This window comes from Dromiciops gliroides, chromosome 3 (genome assembly GCF_019393635.1).
Source record: "Dromiciops gliroides isolate mDroGli1 chromosome 3, mDroGli1.pri, whole genome shotgun sequence".
Lineage (NCBI taxonomy): Eukaryota > Metazoa > Chordata > Mammalia > Microbiotheria > Microbiotheriidae > Dromiciops > Dromiciops gliroides.
This window is the reverse complement of record NC_057863.1, coordinates 80,256,235-80,276,162: the sequence shown is the minus strand read 5'-3', so window position 1 is coordinate 80,276,162 and position 19,928 is coordinate 80,256,235. Positions and strand designations below refer to the sequence as shown.

The 19,928-nt window shown below is 36.7% G+C and overlaps 1 protein-coding gene across 1 annotated transcript; it reads left to right on the top strand.

Annotated features, from left to right (window-relative positions):
- Window positions 1–11,614: 11,614 nt before the first annotated feature.
- On the top strand, window positions 11,615–12,013 carry LOC122751323 (fatty acid-binding protein, brain-like). The gene has a single exon (XM_043998324.1). The coding sequence runs from the start codon at window positions 11,615–11,617 to the stop codon at window positions 12,011–12,013; it is 399 nt and encodes a 132-aa protein (XP_043854259.1).
- The last annotated feature ends 7,915 nt before the right edge of the window (window positions 12,014–19,928 follow it).

Below are 19,928 nucleotides of genomic sequence, written 5' to 3'. Positions count from 1 at the left end.
AGCAAATCTAAATGAATAAAAAAATAGAGGGCAATGTGAAATATCTTCTGGGAAAAACTGCTGACCTGGAAAATAGGTCCAGGAGAGATAATTTGAAAATTATTGGTCTACCTGAAAACCATGATCAAGGAAAGACCTTAGACACCATCTTCCAAGATATTCTCAGGGAAAATTGCCCTGAAATTCTAGAAGAAGAAACTAAAATAGAAATTGAAAGAATCCACCGATCACCTCCAGAAAGAGATCCCAAAAAGAAAACTCCTAGGAATATTATAGCCAAATTCCAGAGCTCTCAGGTCAAGGAGAAAATATTGCAAGCTGCCAAAAAGAAAGAATTCAAGTATTGTGGAGCCCCAGTCAGGATAGCACAAGATCTAGCAGCTTCTACATTAAAGGACCGGAGGGCATGGAATATGATATTCCAAAGGGCAAAGGAAATAGGATTACAACCATGAATCACCTATCCAGCAAAACACATCATTATCTTTCAGCAGAAAAAATGGGACTTTAATGAAAAAGAAGACTTTCAGATATTTTTGATGAAAAGACCTGAACTGAATGGCAAATTTGACTTTCAAATACAAGACCCTAGAGAACCATTAAAAAAAAAATTGGAGCTGGGGGACATACCTGGGGTCGTACAGTGGGAGACTATCTTGTGTCTGAGGCCAGGTTTTGGCTGGAATCCCCCTGGGTCCAGGGGTGATGATTTGTCCACTATGTCACTTAGCTAGATGATAACATCTTTAGGGTTAAATTGAGGGGTGAAGGGAATTCTTTGGGGGAGGGGGAAGGGCAGAAGTGAAATCCTACATGGAAGTAACAGGAAAAGGCTTATGGAGTGGGGGAAGAGATGGGAGAGGAGCAGGGCAGTAAATGAATTTTACACTAATCAGAAAAGGCTCAAAGATCTTAAACTCATCAGAGCTGCCTCAAGAAGGAACTAATAGACACACCCAACTGGGTGTAGTAATCTATTTAATCTGGACAGTAAATGAGCCTAACACTCATCAAAATTGGCCCAAAGACCTCAATCTCATTAGAATTGGCTCAAGGAGGGAATAATGTACACACTCAATTGGGTAGAGTAATCTCTATAACCCTGCAGGAAAATAGGAGGGGAAAGGGATAAAGAGAGAGGGGCAAAAGAAGGAAGGGTAGAGTGGGGGAGGGGACAGACAGAAGCAAATCCCTTTTGTGTGTGTGTGTGTGTGTGTGTGTGTGTGTGTGTGTGTGTGTGTGTTTTAGTGGGGCAATTGGGTTTAAGTGACTTGCCCAGGGTCACACAGCTAGTAAGTGTTAAGTGTCTGAGGCCGGATTTGAACTCAGGTACTCCTGACTCCAGGGCCAGTGCTCTATCCACTGTGCCACCTAGCTGTCCCTAGCAAATCCCTTTTGAAATGTGATAAGATGAAAGAAGATGGATAATAGAATAAATATCATGGGGAAGGGAATAGGATGGAAGGGAAACAGTTAACAATAGTAATCATGAAAAAGAGAAAAGGGGGAAAAATTGTACAAAAAATATTTATAGCAACTCTTGGTGGCGGCTAAGAATTGAGAATCAAGGGAATGTCCATCAATTGAGAAATGATGGAAAAAGCTGTGTTATATGATTGTAGTGGAATGGACTTGTGCTATAGGAAATGACTAACAGGATGATCCCCTAAAAACCTTGAAAGACTAATGAACATCGATATATAGTGAAGTGAGCAGAGCTGAGAGGACATTGTGAGTAGTGACAGCAGTATTGTTCAATGAGCAATTGTGAATGACTTAACTACTCTCAGCAGTGCAATGATCCAAGACAATCCCAAGGAACTAATGAAGAAGCATACTATGCACCCCTATAGAAAGAACTGATAAAAAGAACACTTGTGGATTATACATATATTACCCGATTGTGATCTTGTGGAGGGGGGAGGAAAAAGAGGGAAGGAGAAAAATTTGGAACTCTAAATCTTATGAAAATAAATGTTGAAAACTACCCTTAAATGTAAATGGAAAATAAAATAAATGTTTGTTGAAAGAGAAAAAAAATTAAAAAATAGTGGAGCTTAGAATACATACCAGGTGAAAGAATACAGCAGCAAGGACAACAATAGCAATAGAGTGAGAGCAGCAAAACTAGTAAAAGATTTCTTTATAAATGTACATGAGACAAGGGTGAAGGCAGAAGACTGGTGGAGGTAACAGTGAAGAGATTAGTCTGGGATAAATGCCAGGTTCTGTCCATAATATCCCAGACTCCTTAAAGATATAAAAATAAATTTAATTATCTGGAGAAATATTCAGTTTTCATGGCTAGGCCATGCAAACATATTTGAAATTCAAATATAACGTAATTTTATACCAATCAAATTATTGGGGCAGCCAGGTGGCACAGTGAATAAGGCACTGGCCCTGGATTCAGGAGGATCTGAGTTCAAATCCAGCCTCAGACACTTGACACTTACTAGCTGTGTGACCCTAGGGAAGTCACTTAACCCTCATTGCCCCTCTAAAAAAATATCAAGGGAGTGTTCTATAGATCTTGATAAAATAAAAACAAAATTCATTTGGAAAAACAAAAGATCTAGAATATTAAAGAAAATGATAAAAAGAAGTTGGAACAAAGAAGGAATAGTACTTTCAGATCTCAAACTATATTATCAAGCAGTAGTGACTGAAAACATCTGTTATTGGTTTTAAAAATAGAGATAGATCAATGGAAGAGAGTAGACAAGGTAAAATCAGAAAGAATGAAATCCATTAGCTTAGAGTTTGATAAAGTAGAAAACATAAATTAACCAGGGGGAAAAACTCTGTATTTGATTAAAAATACTGTTGGGAAAACTGGAAAGCAGTCTAAAAGAAATTAAGTATATTTTACAATACATACCAAATGGATATGTGGCATTAATATATAAAAAAGAAGACAAGCATATCATATATTCTCATAGATATGGGTAGGACATATATTCTTTTTTTTTTTTTGGTGAGGCAATTGGGGTTAAGTGACTTGCCCAGGGTCACATAGCTAGTATGTATTAAGTGTCTGAGGCCAGATTTGAACTCAGGTCCTCCCGACTCATCCACTGTGCCACCTAGCTGCCCCTGGTAGGATGTATATTCTTAACCAAATAAAGGATAGAGGTAATTGAAAAAATATATATATAATTTAGATAACAACTTGGATGACAGGAAACTTAACAGTTCCTGCACATACAAATTCATTCATATAAGATAAGAAAGGAAACGGTGGAATGGGGGATGAGGGGAGGAATCTTTGTATCAAATTTGGTCTTTAAGATATATAAACAATGAATATAAATATGCATATATAATATGCATGTATACATAAAATACATATATATGAAACTAATAACTATTAGATAAGTTATCAAAAGATATGACCAAACATTTTCAAAGAATGTTGCAAATTAATACTAATAAGTGAAATGCAAATCAAACAACCCTGAAGTTTCATACATTGTGAACTGCAAAGGTGATAAAAATGGCAAGTTTGTTTTGATAATGGTGAATGATAACCCACTATTACATTGTTGGTGAAATTATGAAATGCTACATCTTTGGAAGGTAATTTGGAATTATTCATTTTTTAAATTTAAAAAATAAATTTTTCCAGTTACATGTAAAGGCAGTTTTCAACATTCATTTTTATAAGATTTAGAGTTCCAATTTTTTCTCTCTCCCTCCCTTTCCTCCCCCCACCAAGACAGCAACCAATCTTATAAAGGTTATATATGTACAATCCAAAAGTACTTTTTTTTTTTTTTAGTGTGTGTTCAATCAATATCAATTCTTTCTTTGGAGGTGAATAGTATGCGTCATCATTAGCCCTTTGGGATTGTCTTGGATCATTGTATTGCTGAGAGTAGTTAAGTCATTCACAATTGCTCATAGAATAATACTCCTTTCACTGTGCACAATGTCCTCCTGGTTCTGATCACTTCACTGTATATCAATTTATATGAGTATTTCCAGGTTTTTCTGAAATCACCCTGTTTGTCATTTCTTATAGAACAATAATATTCCATCACAATAATATACCACAGCTTGTTCAGTCATTCCCCAACTGATGGACATTCCTTATATTTCCAATTCTTAGCCAACACAAAGAGTTGCTATAAATATTTTTTGTACAATTTTTCCCTTTTCTCTTTTTCACAATTACTATTGTTAACTGTTTCCCTTAATCCTATTCCCTTCCCCATGATATTTACTCTATTATCTATCTTCTTTCACCCTATCCCTCCTCAAAAGGAATTTGCTTCTGACTGCTCCCTACCCCAATCTGCCCTCCCTTCTTTTGCCCCTCCCTCTCCTATTGTCCTGCAGGCTTAGATTACCCCACCCAATTGAGTGGGTATGTTATTCCCTCCTTGAGCCAACTCTGATGAGATTAAGGTCTTTGAGCCTATTCTGATGAGTGTAAAATTCATTTACTGCCCTGATTCACCCACTCCATAAGCCCTTTCCTGTTTCTTTCATGTTGGATTTCACCCCATTCTACCTCTCCCCTTCCCCCTCCCCCAATGCATTCCTCTCACTCCTCAATTTTACTCTAAAGATGTCATCATGGGGCAGCTAGGTGACACAGTGAACAAAGTACCCACCCTGGACCCAGGAGGACATGAGTCCAAATCTCCCCTCTGACAAGACACTCACCCACTGCATGACCCTAGGCATGTCACCCAACTACAACCCCGCCCCCCAAAAAAAGATAAACAAAAATATACTTTTCAGATATCATCATAATCTCTTCCCACCTGTGCCATCTTTCTAAATTTATTTCTATCATCTGTCTTAATACTGTGAAAGTTCATATGAGTTAGATATATCATCTTCCCATATAGGAATGTAAACAGTTTAACCTTTTAACAACCCTCTTGATTCTTTTTCCTGTTTATCTTTTTATGTTTCTCTAGTCTTGTATTTGAAAGTCAAATTTTCCATTGAGTTCAGGTCTTTTCATCATGAATACCTGAAAGTCCTCTCTTTCATTGATGTCCCATTTTTTCCTCTGAAAGATTATACAGAATTTTGCTGGAAAGGTGATTCTTGGTTGTAATCCCAATTCCTTTGCCCTTTTGAATATCATGTTCCATGCTCTCCAATCCTTTAATGTACGAACTGCTAGATCTTGTGCTATCTTGACTGTGGCTCCACACTACTTGAATTCTTGCTCTTTGGTTGCTTGCAATATTTTCTCCTTGACCTGGGAGTTCTGGAATTTGCCTATAATATTCCTGGGAGTTTTACTTTTGGGATCTCTTTCAGGAGGTGATCAGTAGATTCTTTCAATTTCTATTTGACCTTCTGCTTCTAGAATATCAGGGCAATTTTCCCTGACAATTTAATGGAAGATGATTTCTAATCTCTTTCCTTGATCATGGTTTTCAGGTAGTCTGATAATTTTCAAATTGTCTTTCCTGCATCTATTTTCCAGGTCAGTTGTTTTTCCAAGGAGATATTTCACATTGTCCTCTATTTTTCTTATTCATTTGGATTTGTTTTATTATTTCCTGATTTCTCATAATATCATTAGCTTCTATTTGCTTAATCCTAATTTTTAAGCAATGATTTTCTTCAGAGATCCTTTGTACCTTCTGTTCCATTTGGCCAAGTTGGCTTTTCAAGCTGTTGACTTTTTTTTTCATGACTCTCTTGCGTCACTCTCATTTCTCTTTCCATTTTTTCTTCTACCCCTCTTACTTTATCTTCAAAGACCTTTTTGAGTGCCTCTATGGCCTGAGAACAATTCATATTTTTCTTGGAAGCTTTGGATGTAGGAGCCCTGAAATTGCTATCCTCTTCTGAGGGTGCACCTTGATCTTCCTTGTCACTAAAGAAACTTTCTATGGTCCTCACCTTGTCTGTCTTTTACTTGACTTTTAGCTCCTTAAAGTGGGGCACTATTTCCAGGCTGCACTATCCCAAGCTTCAGGGGGTCCCAGGTAGTATGACTTTTTTTTGGTGTGTGTGTTTTGTTTTGTTTTGCAGGGCAATGGGGGTTAAGTGACTTGCCCAGGGTCACCCAGCTAGTAAATGTCAAGTGTCTGAGGCCGGATTTAAACTCGGGTACTCCTGAATCCAGGGCCAGTGTTTTATCTACTGTGCCACCTAGCTGCCCCCCTCCCTCTTAATAAATGTATGAACTTGGGCAAATAACATCATTTCTCTTAGCTTCAGATCTCGTCTTCTGTAAAATGAGGGGTTTGGACTAGATGACCTCTAAGATCTTTTTCAGTTCTAAATCTCTGATCCTATGTTTGGATACTATCTAATGTGTCTTCTCTTCCAGTACAATATTTCAATGATTTTGAAATATAATGATGGTCAAAAGAGGTATAGTAGGGGGCGGCTAGGTGGCGCAGTAGATAAAGTACTAGCCCTGGATTCAGGAGTACCTGAGTTCAAATCCAGCCTCAGACACTTGACACTTACTAGTTGTGTGACCCTGGGAAAGTCACTTAACCCCCATTGCCCCGCAAAAAAAAGAGGCATAGCATCCCCCCCCCAAAAAAAATTGTCTGTGTTTACTTATTTTGTTTTTTGTTTTTGTTTTCTTGCAGGGCAATGAGGGTTAAGTGAATTGCCCATGGTCACACAGCTAGTAAGTGTCAAGTGTCTCAGACTGGATTTGAACTCAAGTCCTCCTGAATCCAGGGCCAGTGCTTTATCCATGGCGCCACCTAGCTGCCCTTGTGTTTACTTATAACACAGTAGAGTGTTTACTTGTATTTTCTTGATTCCTAGAAAGTGATAAAAATTCACTTAAGATTCTGGTTCTTGGGTACATATGGATTAATTAATGTTTTTGTAGTAAAGGCACCTCCCTCATAGGCTTACTGTGATGATGAAATCAGGTAATACATGTAGAGCTCTTCACAAACCTTTAAATAGTACACAAATATTATTAATAATAATAATTATTATTATATGATGGTTATAATGGGTTAAAATTTATCAGTGTAAAATTGAACAGAGATTAGTCATCTGAAGTAAAGTGTGATTTTATAGAAAGATAAATTGAAACAAATTTAGTCTGGTACATTTAAGTGTCACTGTCATTAGCTTGTCCTGAACCAGGGTTCTTTCATGTAGACAGAGAGAATATTACTGTGCATGTAAGACATACATATAGCTATTAGTCAATAACAAAATGTTGGGGTTTTGTGGCTACAAAATATTTATTGAGTGTATATTTTTGTTCATACTGAAATTATACTCAGGGTCTCAGTATTATCATTCTTGCTCTCCTACTCATTGAGTCTCCTGAACCAATTTTCTTTCTCATAAAAGGGAAAATAATTTCAACCTTTTTTTCTCAAAACAATCAGGGAGAGAGGCCAATAAAATTAATGGTAAAGTGCTTTGTAATGTAAAATGCTACACAAAGCATCTCTGGAAATGATCATTGTGACCAGAGTGTTTCTATCATTTTTAGGCTATTGCATGATTCTACTAAATCAAATAAATAAAGGGAAAACACTTAACAAAATAAAAAAAAATTGAACTGGCACTAGGCAAAAGGAACTATTTTCAAGATAACAGAAAATAGTAAAGGCCTCAATACCATTAAGTCCAAAGAAAATATAATAGAAAAATAATTTTTATGTTTGTGTGTGGGGGGGGGGTGAGGGTGGGGGGAGATGCAATTTATGTTACACCCTATCACTAGATTTTTACCCAACAATATAAGATGAAAATAGGATGCCATAGTTTGTAAGGTAGAAGGCATCTTAGTACCCATTCAGTCCATCTCATGAAAGAAATCCCACTCTAACACAAGTGGTAAGTGGCTATGCAGTCCAGGTATAGAGGTTCAAACATTAAAAGGTAGCAGAAACTACTGAGCGCATCTAGTTCACTGTCATCCCCTTCTACCCCCACCTAATTGGGTATTAGGATACTTAAGTCCAGAGGTTGCCAAGGTAATAAGTAGTTTAATTTCCTTTTAAGAACTGCCATTACATTTATACTTATAACTCTCTGAAATATGAAGAGGTGGGCATTATCTCCATTTTACAGACATGACTGAACATTTTTGTGTATTATCCCCACTCCTATCTGACTCTTTATGACCCCATTTGTGGTTTACTTGGCAAAGATATTAGAGTGGTTTGCCATTTCCTTCTCCAGCTCATTTTACAGATGAGGAAACTAAGGCACACAGTGTTAAGTGACTTTCCAAGGGTCATACAGCCAGTAAGTATCTGAGACCAGATTTGAACTCAGGAAGATAAGTCTTTTTTACTCCAGGCCTGACACTCTATCCACTGCACCACCTAGCTGTGTCACCTACAAACATAGATAACTATATAATTTATGTGCCAATGAAGCCCTTAGACCAGTGATCCTTAAGCTGAGTTACATGGATAGATTTGGGGGAATCCACAAATTTGGATGGGAAAAAATTCATCTTTGTTTTCACTAAGCTTTAACTGAAATTCATGACTTTTTTTCAATTATTTGTTAACATTATTCAGAGAAAGGATTTATATTGCTCAAATTTTCCAGGACTTTCACACAAAAATAATGGCCCTTGCCTTAGGTCATTCTTTAACATAGAAGGTTCATACCTGGGGGCTTCTTTTTGCATTAAAAGTTGTTTCTTTTTTTACATTTCCTACATTTTTCAACATTTACCAATATATCATTACCCATCCTAGAGAGTCACCCCTTATAAGAAAGAATAAAAAAGAGGGGAAAACCATTAAAAAAACTGAACCAACACATGCACCAAGTTGAACATTATATTTAGTATTCTACACATAATTGCCCACCTCTGGAAAGGAGGTGCATTTTCATATCTTTTCTTTAAGACCAAGCTTTTTCATGAAAAATCCATAGCATTTGATTTCAATTTGTTGTTACCATGTACTATGTTTTAATAAATATTTCATTGTATGTGGGATATGATTCTTTATTATTGACTTCATTAAGGTATTTACCAAACAGTAGGATTATTGGGTCAAAAGGAATGGACATTTTAGGCACTTTAGATCAAATTGCTTTTCAGGATGCTTGAACAAATTCCTATCTTCCCCAAAGTGTATTATTGATGGGACTATCTTTCTATAATACTTTCAGCAATGACTATTTGTATCTTTCATCATCTTTATTAATTTTCTGGGTAAAAGAGGAAATCTCAGATATTTTGATTTACATTTTTTTTAGTGATTTGGAAAAAAATCTTTCACATGGATGGGGTGTTTGGAGAGAACTAGCACCTCTGGTATAAGGGCTTATTGAACCCTTTTCAGGGCTACGCCTCTACCTTTGATGTCTACCTTTTCACCCAACTCTCACTTGTGGCTCCAAAAAGCTATAGCATGCTTGGCGGCCACATTCTGATAAATCGTCTTGATAGATGGGTAAACCAGGTTTAGAGTAACTGATGGGCTTCAAATCCATCAGTGTTAGGGTGATGTGCACCCCAAGCACGTGAAGACTTCCCCAGTGGATGAGAACTATTTGTTTCAATGGCCATGAAGACAGCTGAAGCAGGCACAGTGGAGTATTAAGAGCTTGGGCAGGCATCGAAAATGCCAAGGCCATCCACTACAACCCAGGCCATCACCAGTCATGTTGATTTTTGTCCTGCTACAGAGTTTGGTGACTCAGGAAGAGAGAATGAGGCTGGCAATTTTGCATAACTCTACTTTACTTAAATCTAATTCATGTGCAAGTCAAGCCATCGCCTATGGTTTCACTGGTCTTCTTAGAACAATAACAATAATTTTCATATTTGATAACGCTTTGCTCATATCTGTTGGCCACTTATCTACTAGAACATGGCTTTTCTTATTTGTGTTAGGTCCTTGCATACTTTGAATGTCATAGCATTGTAAAGATATTTGATATAAACATATTTTTCCCATTCAACTGTTTCCCTTCTTATCCTATTATTGTCCATTTTGTCTGCATTAGAATTTTTCAAATTTTGTATGATTTAAATCTTTTGTGATTTCTTTCACACATTGATTAATTTTTCTATTGCATCCATAGCTATGAAAAGTACCTCATCTAATTATCTTCTAATTTTTTAAATAATACATCATCTAATATTAAGATCCAGTATCTATATTGAGCTTATTCCCCAGCAAATAGTATAAAATATTGATCTGAGACTAAGTTCCATCAAATCGCTTTATAGTTTTTCCAGCAATTCTAAAAAAATAGTACTCCATCCAAGTAATTTTCGCTTTTGGTTTTATAGAGCCCTTGATTATTGAGTTCAATTATTTCTAATATAGTCTCATCCACTGACCTCTATATTTTAAATAGTAGCAAATAGTTTTTATTATGAAAGCTTAATAGTATAATTTGAGGTTTGGAATGACTATTCTTGAAAGAAAAATATAATAATAATATCAATGTGTCCACCCAAAAGTTTCTTCTATAAAAATTAGTATCTAGCATATTTCTCTCTAAGGTTTCCCAGTACCTTGTAACCACCAGGCCTCCCAAAAATAAACACAATAGGTTCATTGACAGCATGTAAAGTTTGAACAGAAAGGTATACACAAGCCCCTTTATTGAAGCACCAGTTACATACTCTTGCCAATGGACTTGGTTTCTCTCCCCAAAATGTAGTCCTGTAACTTCACAGCTCTCTATATTAGAAAGTTCCCAGCAACATGAATGAAACATCTGATTTGGAATATCTGTATCTTTATTACCTCTTTCCCAAGTTTCTGGTCGGTTTTCATAAGTCCAATAACTTGCCAGAACTCTGTTATCATTCTGTTATACCCATTTTAGAGTCAAACACAAATTTCCATGAATTTTTACCTAACTCAAAGATGAACAAATTACTAAAGATTCACACAATTCCATACATGCATTCATATGCATTCAAATTCTAACCAGTAGGGGCAGCTAGGTGGCACAGTGGATAGAGCACCGGCCCTGGAGTCAGGAGGACCTGAGTTCAAATCTGACCTCAGACACTTAACACTTGCTAGCTGTGTGACCCTGTGCAAGTCACTTAACCCCAATTGCCTCACCACCAACAAAACAAAACAAAACAAATTCTAACGAGTTGAATCATTAACTAACATTTTTTTTGTAACTCATGAAATAGGTCCCTCTAAACTCAACACTAATGCTCTTTATATTCTGTTGTTCATAGCTCTCAAAACCTTTAGTCACAACCACATAGGGACTGGCTTCCACTCATGTCTACTAGTATCAAGGGAATATCCTGTTGCTCCTTTATAGTCTGGGACAGGATTAATTGACAGCTATATGGCACAGATGTGCCACTGTTGTTGTTTTTTTTTTTTTTTTATTCTTTAGAGTCAATCAGCAACACAATTCTTACTGAAAGAGGTTTTCTGATCTAAGATCAGTTCTCTTTTTCTACATTGGGCTGTTTCATGACACTATATTAATGAATCTTACATCCAGCTTGTAGAAAGCTTGTAGAATCTAAAATGAAGTGTAGGACCTAAAATGCATAAATAAAAAATAATTTCTTTTTGCTTGCCTCTTTTTCAAATAAAAAGCTGGAGCTGAAGTGCAGGGGTAATTTCTAAACCATAGGGCCAGGAAAATCATGCAGATCTTCTCAGTTGTCTGAAGCTAGAGAGGGGGAAAAAGAATGGTGGAGGCTTTCTGTGCTACCTGGAAACTGACTGGCAACCATAACTTTGACGAATACACGAAGGCACTGGGAGTGGGTTTTGCCACAAGACAGGTGGGAAATGTGACTAAACCAATAGTGATAATCAGTCAAGAAGGGGACAAAGTGGTTATTGGGACTCAGAGCACCTTCAAGAACACAGAAATCAGCTTCCATTTGGGAGAAGAATTTGATGAAACGATTCCAGATGATAGAAACGGCAAATCTGTTTTGAGTCTGGATGATGACACGCGAGTTCATGTTCCGAAATGGGATGGCAAAGAGACAAACTTTGTAAGAGAAATTAAGGATGGTAAAATGGTCCTGACTCTCACTTTTGGAGATGTGGTGGCTGTTCATCACTCTGAGAAGGCATAAACTGCATCATGATGGTCCCCTGTGCAGATGAACATTTAAGGAGAAGGGTTTTTTTTCCTTTCCTATCACTGATATGAGCCACTATACTACTATTGTGTGTATTCTACTATACTGCTAATGCCACTGATGCTGAGGTGGAAGGTGATGAGCCTTTAAAAATGCTGCTCGTCAATTATCCCACTTGTAAATTGAATACCTATAAAAGCTTTGCATGGTCTTGGAACTACATTTTTTTTTTTACAAAAGAAAAATCAATTTTTTTATGATTTGTGGGAAAATTCAAGTCAAATAAAGATAAAATATTTGAACTATAAAAATAATTTGTTTGGGGAAAGATAATTTGTTTCATTTATGGTGAAGACATACTGCACAAGTCTTTAGAGTTTTCCACATGGGTTGATAATATTATGTATGAGCCAGGGTGAGTGGAAATTGTTAAAGCTTTCTAAGAGCATGGCAAAATTCCACAGGGGCTATAAAAACCCGTCTTCTTGTAGTAGTGGTGAAAGTTTTGTTATAGAAAAGACACTAACTTAAAGGAAAGAAACACATGGATGGCCTAATTGGACACTTTTTATGGATGGAGAAGTGTAAGGCCTATAGAAGTTAAAAGATCTTATGATTGAAGGGACCATAGTGGTCATCGAATTGAATCCTCTTCATTTTTCAGATTGGGAGCTGATTTCTCAAAAGGTGGAAGGATTTTCTTAAGAACAAATGACATGGCAGGAATTTAAACCTCTATCATCTAACACTAAATCTTTTTTTTTTTTTTTTTTTTTAGTGAGGCAATTGGGGTTAAGTGACTTGCCCAGAGTCACACAGCTAGTAAATGTTAAGTGTCTGAGACCAGATTTGAATAACACTAAATCTTAACAGTACTTCTTCTTGATGTGCTTTTAACTAATATTTTAATGAATCATTTGGGAAGAGTGAGTGAAAATTGAAGTGAAATCTCTCTTTACAGATGGCACTGTTCTTGGGAGATGTTTTTTGTCTCTGTATCCTCAGCACAAATTCTATTTTCTATGATATGCCTCTTCCTGTCCCTCTACCCCCACCCCAGTACCATCTCCTTATTAGAGATCATATTCTTTCATTTACATTATAGATCTCATATATAGATACATACATGCATTTATATGTGTGTGTATATATATATATATATATATATAAATGGGGCTGCATTTATTGAATTTTAAAGTCCCTTCTGACTCCATGATCCTGAAAAGTTCCCACGATTCTCAATCTTTTGCATATAGAAAAGGTTTCCAGTTGCTTTCTGAAGACTTGCTTCAAGCACAAGGCAATCATTTACTTTAGTGTTCCAAAAAGGACCAAAAGAAAGTGAGAATTATCCTGAATACCTAGGAAAAAAACATGCACGCAATTGTTTCAGCTTTACAAATTGTTTTTTTTTCTTTTTTTAAAGTTAAATGGCTCTTGTTTTATGCCCATTATTTTGACATTGATTTCAGGAGCTGGTGCTTTTTTTTAAAAAACTGCATTTTCTCCAATCACCTTTCTATTTAGTCTAACTAGTGTGTAAATTTTTGCCAAGGTTTTTAACATCCTTTGAAAATATTCTCCTTTCTCTTTCCATAAGGTATTTTCACAAGGACATTTTTTGACCAGGAAATCAGTAGATGAAACTTTGGAAAGAGGAAGTCCAGCCAACTTGGCACAGACCCTCCCAGTAGCTGCTGTTTTGCATAAAGAAAAGCAATATGTAGGAAGTCAACAACAGGAGCAGCAGCAGCAGGGAAGTAGGGATATTTCTTAGTTCAAAAAAATGGCAAACACAAAATTATCTTTAAGGCATATGGATATTCTCAATGCCAATTGAAGAAATGTTGGCTTAAAGCCTCCCAGCATGGGAGCCTTTCAAGAATTTCAATACAGAAGAAGAGACTAGCACTAATCCACTCAAACTCTATTTTGTTCCAATGAAATGAAACTTTCCTTGGTTCCTGTGATTTACCTCTGCATGGATAATTACCATCATATAAGTTTGTTTATGTTTGTGTTTGTTTTTGTTTTTTGCAGGGAAATGGGGGTTAAGTGACTTGCCCGGGGTCACACAGCTAGTAAGTGTCAAGCGTCTGAGGTTAGATTTGAACTCAGGTCCTCCTGAATCCTGGGCCAGTGCTTTATCCACTGAACTACCTAGCTGCCCTCTATATTTGTTTTCTAAAAACAAAACAAACAACTGAGGAACATTTTGGTTTATTTATTTATCTTGGTTTAAATTTTTTTAAACAAACTCTCTGAGAAAAAAATACTTTCTAGTGTTGATTTATATAAATGTTGAATGTACTCCAGTGCTCCAGTGGATCTGTGATTTCTTCTATGTAAGTATTCCCTTTAGTGCTGTTTTTTGCATCCCATCCAGGCCTTCTGATCCCATCTGACTTTCATCCATACCCTTCCAGAAATTTACCAAATGAATTCATTCTGCTTGACATTCCCAAATTTTCCTTGCAATCCCTTTCTTTGCATTCCCAACTTATTTGTATGAGTACAAAATGAGTAATGAAGGATGTTTACCAGTTATCCTCCCTCTTATCCAGTGACCAATCTCCCTTCTTAATTGATCATATCCTTTGATAATATTCTTTAAAATATAACTCAAAATTTACTTGTTTATAATATATTGCAGATGGCTTGCATCCACCATGAACTTTTCATTCAATTTTTCAGAAACCTCAGTGTTACCACTCTTTGGTGTCACTAGAACAACATTAGATTTGAAAAAAGGTGGGCTTTTTTTTTTGAGAGAAGCTTGGGGGTCATTAATATTTATTGAAAATTAACACTAAAAAATCTCCAGTTAGGATCTTCCACATAGGGATACTGGTCTTTACTCAGGGATTGTTAGTCTCTAGCTGAGATTAGACTGAATATTTAAAGTCCAGGAAAAATAATTTTGCAGGCTTCTATATATTCATTGTTGTTACAAATACACACACACACATATATATATACATATATATATATATACACGCACAGATTTTACATATACATGCATTTACATGTATATTACACATACACATAGATATACATATATATCTTGTCTATATCTACCAGAAATAAGCAAGTCTCCTGGGAAATTTTTACTTTGCATGTTGCTACATTATTACACCAGCTCCCTTAAAATATTTCTGCTTAATTATTCAAAAGCATTTTATTTACTTGAATAGTTTTGATTATGAGGGACAAGTAGAAAAAAAATCTCAGAAGAAATCCAGTGAGGCTATTATTTAGCAAATGTTTATCACCTTAAAAATGTAACGATTGGAATGATGCCACCTGCTGGAGACTTACTGTAGAAAAGCTGTGCCATGAGGTGAATGTCTCTGAGGGCAAGACCATGTGTCTTTTCTTTGGCATCAGGAAGTGACATTTGCTGGTGGGAGGAAGAAGGGGGAGCCTGGCACTCTGACTCACACTCTCTTTCCTGTGGACTCTGGCAGAGAGGGGAGCTAGAAATGCACTCTCCCTTTAATAGATAGATGAATGTAGGCCTTTCTCTCTCTCTTTACCAAATTCTTATTCTTCTTAATAAATGCTTAAAAGCCTAACGCTTGCTAAAGCTTATAATTTATTGGCGACCACTCATTAGATATTTTAGACAGACTAGCAAGAATTTTAGCCCTTAAAAAAAAAGAAACATAGATCAACAATTAACTTATTTTAAAAGTTAAATGCTTCATTAGGAGCTTAGTATTAGAAATTATTATAAACAATTATACTTGATTAATATGAATTTATATTTTAATTAATTAACTTTTCTATCCTGTGGGGTTGGAAGAAATATGTTAAACAGCTGAATAAACATATAGCACAGTTCAAAAGCTGGCAGCCTTAGTACTGGATATATACATATATACATTTATGTATACATACACATGCGTGTGTGCATGTGTTTACTTTTGAATGCTCAGGTCAACACGTAAATAACTATGTACAAAGTATATGTATAAATAGATGGATATAAATATGAATCTTGCATATATATCATGTATCTATATGTAATAATATCAATATAGAACAGACTCATAGACTAAGGATAATCTCAGAGCAAGCAGCCTGTTATGGGCTAAAATTCTAGCTAGTCTGTCTAAAATATCTAATGAGTGGTCACCAATAAATTATAAGCTTTAGCAAGAGTTAGGCTTTTAAGCATTTATTAAGGAGAAAAAGAATTTGGTAAAGAGAGAAAGGCGTACATTTATCTATCTATTAAAAGGAGAGCGCATTTCTAGCTCCACTCTCTGCCAGAGTCCATAGGAAAGAGAGCAACTCAGAGTGCCAAGCTCCCCCTTCTTCCTCCCACAAGCAAACATCATTTCCTGACGCCAAAGAAAAGACACATGGTCTGGCCCTCAGAGACCTTTACCTCATGGCAGAGTTTTTCTACAGAAAGTTTCCAGCAGGTGGTGTCATTCCAATCATTACAGTCCCCACTATATCAGATTACCTGCTGTCTAGGAGAGGGGGGGGAAGGAGGAGAGAGAGGGAGAAAAATATGAATTTGAAATCTTATCTAAACAAATGTTGAAAACTAAACTAAATAAATAAATACATTATTTTAAAAAGTGGATTGTGGGGGGGGCAGCTAGGTGGCACAGTGGATAAAGCGCCGGTCCTGGATTCCGAAGGACCTGAGTTCAAATCCAGCCTCAGACACTTGACACTTACTAGCTGTGTGACCCTGGGCAAGTCACTTAACCCCCATTGCCCTGAAAAACACCAAAAAACCAAAAAACCAGAAACGAAAACAAATAAAACAAAAAAAAAAGTGGATTGTGAAGGGCTATAGTTTTGCGTGGATGTGGACACACACAGAATATTTTGATCCTGGAGTAGCTTTTCTGCGGTTCTCATATATTAGAGGAGACTGTTCCACATATGTCATGGAAAAATAGAGAGCAGAGAAGCCAGAGATTATTGAAGAAGGAAGATACCTTAAAGATGATGCACTCCAGTGTGTCTATTGTATAAATAAATGTCTTACTCATTAGAATGTGAGCTCCTTGTGAGTAGGGTTTATTTCATTATTTGAACTAGTACCCTGCTGAAGTAGGAAATGAGAAGAGCAGGGGTCTCAAGTCATGCACAAGAGATAAACTTTAGTCACAGGATCCTGAGTTTATATAAACTTTCAGATTCATCCAGATGGTCAGTGTAGCTATTCAGTGGAACCAACTTCAACAATGTAGCATAGAACTTTCACAATGATGAATACCGGAACAAAATATTCTTTAGGGGGAATGGCTAGTTTTAACTGAAACACATTTTTCAGTGCATTCTATTTGATTCATATGTTCATTAATAAGTATCCTTGGCTACAGCCTTGGAGTCACATGTCTGGTCTTCCAGCTGGTGACCCTGAGGTTGTTGTTCAGGTACAGTAATCATGCTATATTTCCATAACCCATTCCAATCTATCCCCTACAGTGCCCCAGCACCTAGCATAGTGCCTACTACATATTAGGGGCTTAACAAATATTTGTTGTTTGTTTATTACTTGATTATGGATTTTGTGATTCAAACAAAATGACCTGCCCAAGATCATATAGAAAATAAATATACTAGAGATGAGAATTCAAGGGTATTGATTCCCAATCTAGGACATTTTCTCCTATACCACATTCCTATCTTACACATTTACCAATATTTTCCATTCCAGCTCAGATTTCCCTTTTTTTTTACTTTTTTTGTGTGTGAGGCAATTGGGCTTAAGTGACTTGCCCAGGGTCACACAGCTAGTAAGTGTTAAGTGTCTGAGGCCACATTTGAACTCAGGTCCTCCTGAATCCAGGGCCGCTGCTCTATCCACTAAACTACCTAGCTGTCCCAAGATATCCCCTTTTAAACAAGAAAAGCAATCAAATAATGGCATGAGAATTGGGTAGAGAAACCATTGTTTTCTTGCTCTGGGGTTTTCCTATCAGATCGACTATCTTTTTAAGAAGAGACAGAGAGGGGACGGCTAGGTGGTGCAGTGGATAAAGCACCGGCCCTGGATTCAGGAGTACCTGAGTTCAAATCCGGCCTCAGACACTTGACACTTACTAGCTGTGTGACCCTGGGCAAGTCACTTAACCTCCATTGCCCCAAGGGGGGGGGGGAGAAGAGGCAGAGAAATTAGGTTTTGCTTCACCCTTAGCAAGAAAGGAAAGCTATTCTGATGACTCAGTACTATTTTAATTCACTAAAAAGCAAAGCTAGTATCTATGATGGTTGTCTTCAATGCATTCCAGGATGCTAAGCAACGGAGGCAGGAACTAGGACAGGGGAATCAGGAACAGGAGACCAGACAAGCAGTGAAACCATAAGGAAAAATAACTGATGTATTCAGAAAGAGGATTAAAAAGCATAATTATGTTTAATTTGTAAAAAACCAAAACAAAGCTATAAATAATAGAAATTCCTGTTTTCATAGAACATCCTCTTTTTTCAAGGTTTGAAGCCACTGGATCTTGTTGAGTAGAGAACATTTGATTAAGAAATTTATTTCAGGGGACAGCTAGGTGGTGCAGTGGATAAAGCACTGGCCGTGGATTCAGGAAGATCTGAGTTTAAATCTGGCCTCAGACACTTGACACTTACTAGCTGTGTGACCCTGGGCAAGTCACTTAACCCCCATTGCCCCACCAAAAATTAAAAAAAAAAAAAAGAAAATTACTTCAGTAGCTGTGTGGAGTATATATTGGGGGGGGGGAGAACAGAGACAGGGAGAACAATGAGGAGCCTATTGCCATAATCTAGGTGAGAGTGCCTATGTGACTAGAGAAAAGGGGTCACATATGATAGTTGTGGAAGCAGAAATAGGAAAATTTGACAACTGATTGAATGTGGAGGGTGAGGGAGAGCTAAGAATTGAAGGCACCCAGGTTTTATATCTGAGAGACTGGAAAAAAATGTTATCTTTGAAAAATTAGGAAAGTTTGAAAGAGGTTCTCAACTCCCTCCGAAAATCCAAGGCTGGCCCTTATTCAATGGTAACACTCTAGCTATAGACACAAGCCCTGAAAAAGGCATCTTGGTGATAGTTTTAGCTAATGCAATTATCACACTGTGGCAGATAATGTCTTATTGGACTTTTAATTAATCTGAAAAATGAAGAAAATCTCGTCAGTATTGAAATGACTCTTATTGGGGAACATCCAAAGGACAGACACAATTAAACATTCCCTAGATATTACTTCAAACACCCTTCACTTTCTAGGCCAAATTTAAATACATCATCTGCCTATTGGGTCTTTCTGGTTGCTAGGGGAAAAGTCTCTTGATGTGAGTTTCAGAAAGATTGTAAAGGTTTTGTTAACGGCTACTTTTATACTATGGTCATTTTCTATGAATCCTGGTGTTTGAGTGAGTTATTTCAGGCTATGTGTTCTATCCCATTATCTACTTTCCCCTATGACATCTGACTAATCATTAGACATTAGTCATAATTCCAGCCTGTACATTTATTGTCAATATGCTGAATACTCAGTTACTGAGTTCTCTTTTGCCTAACCATCTATACAAAGTGGAAAACAAGTCAGACTCAATGGGTTAAGTAGATTTAGGGAACTTTGTTTCTACAGCAGCACACACTTTCCAAAATCATTAGTACTAATTACTCTCAGATTTTCCCCCTATCCCCAACTCCTTGAAAGTTATTTACTGCTAACTCTAGAGATAGCCAAGGACTGCCCAATGAAGGCATTTCTGAAATTGAAATTACAAGGATAATATCCCTCCATTACCAACATTCATGTTAAACAAGGATAAAGTTAAGGTAGAACTTCAAAATCAACTATTCAGGCATTTGCAGCTGAAAAGTACTTTGAGTAAAAGACTAACTTAAAAAATGTAAACTCCAAAGAGCATTTCTTTTTGACTAATATTTCCTCTATGAATT

What these genes read in the sequence shown, in the direction of transcription:
- LOC122751323 (XM_043998324.1), top strand. Translation starts at nt 11,615, where the DNA reads ATGGTGGAGGCTTTCTGTGCTACCTGGAAACTGACTGGCAACCATAAC.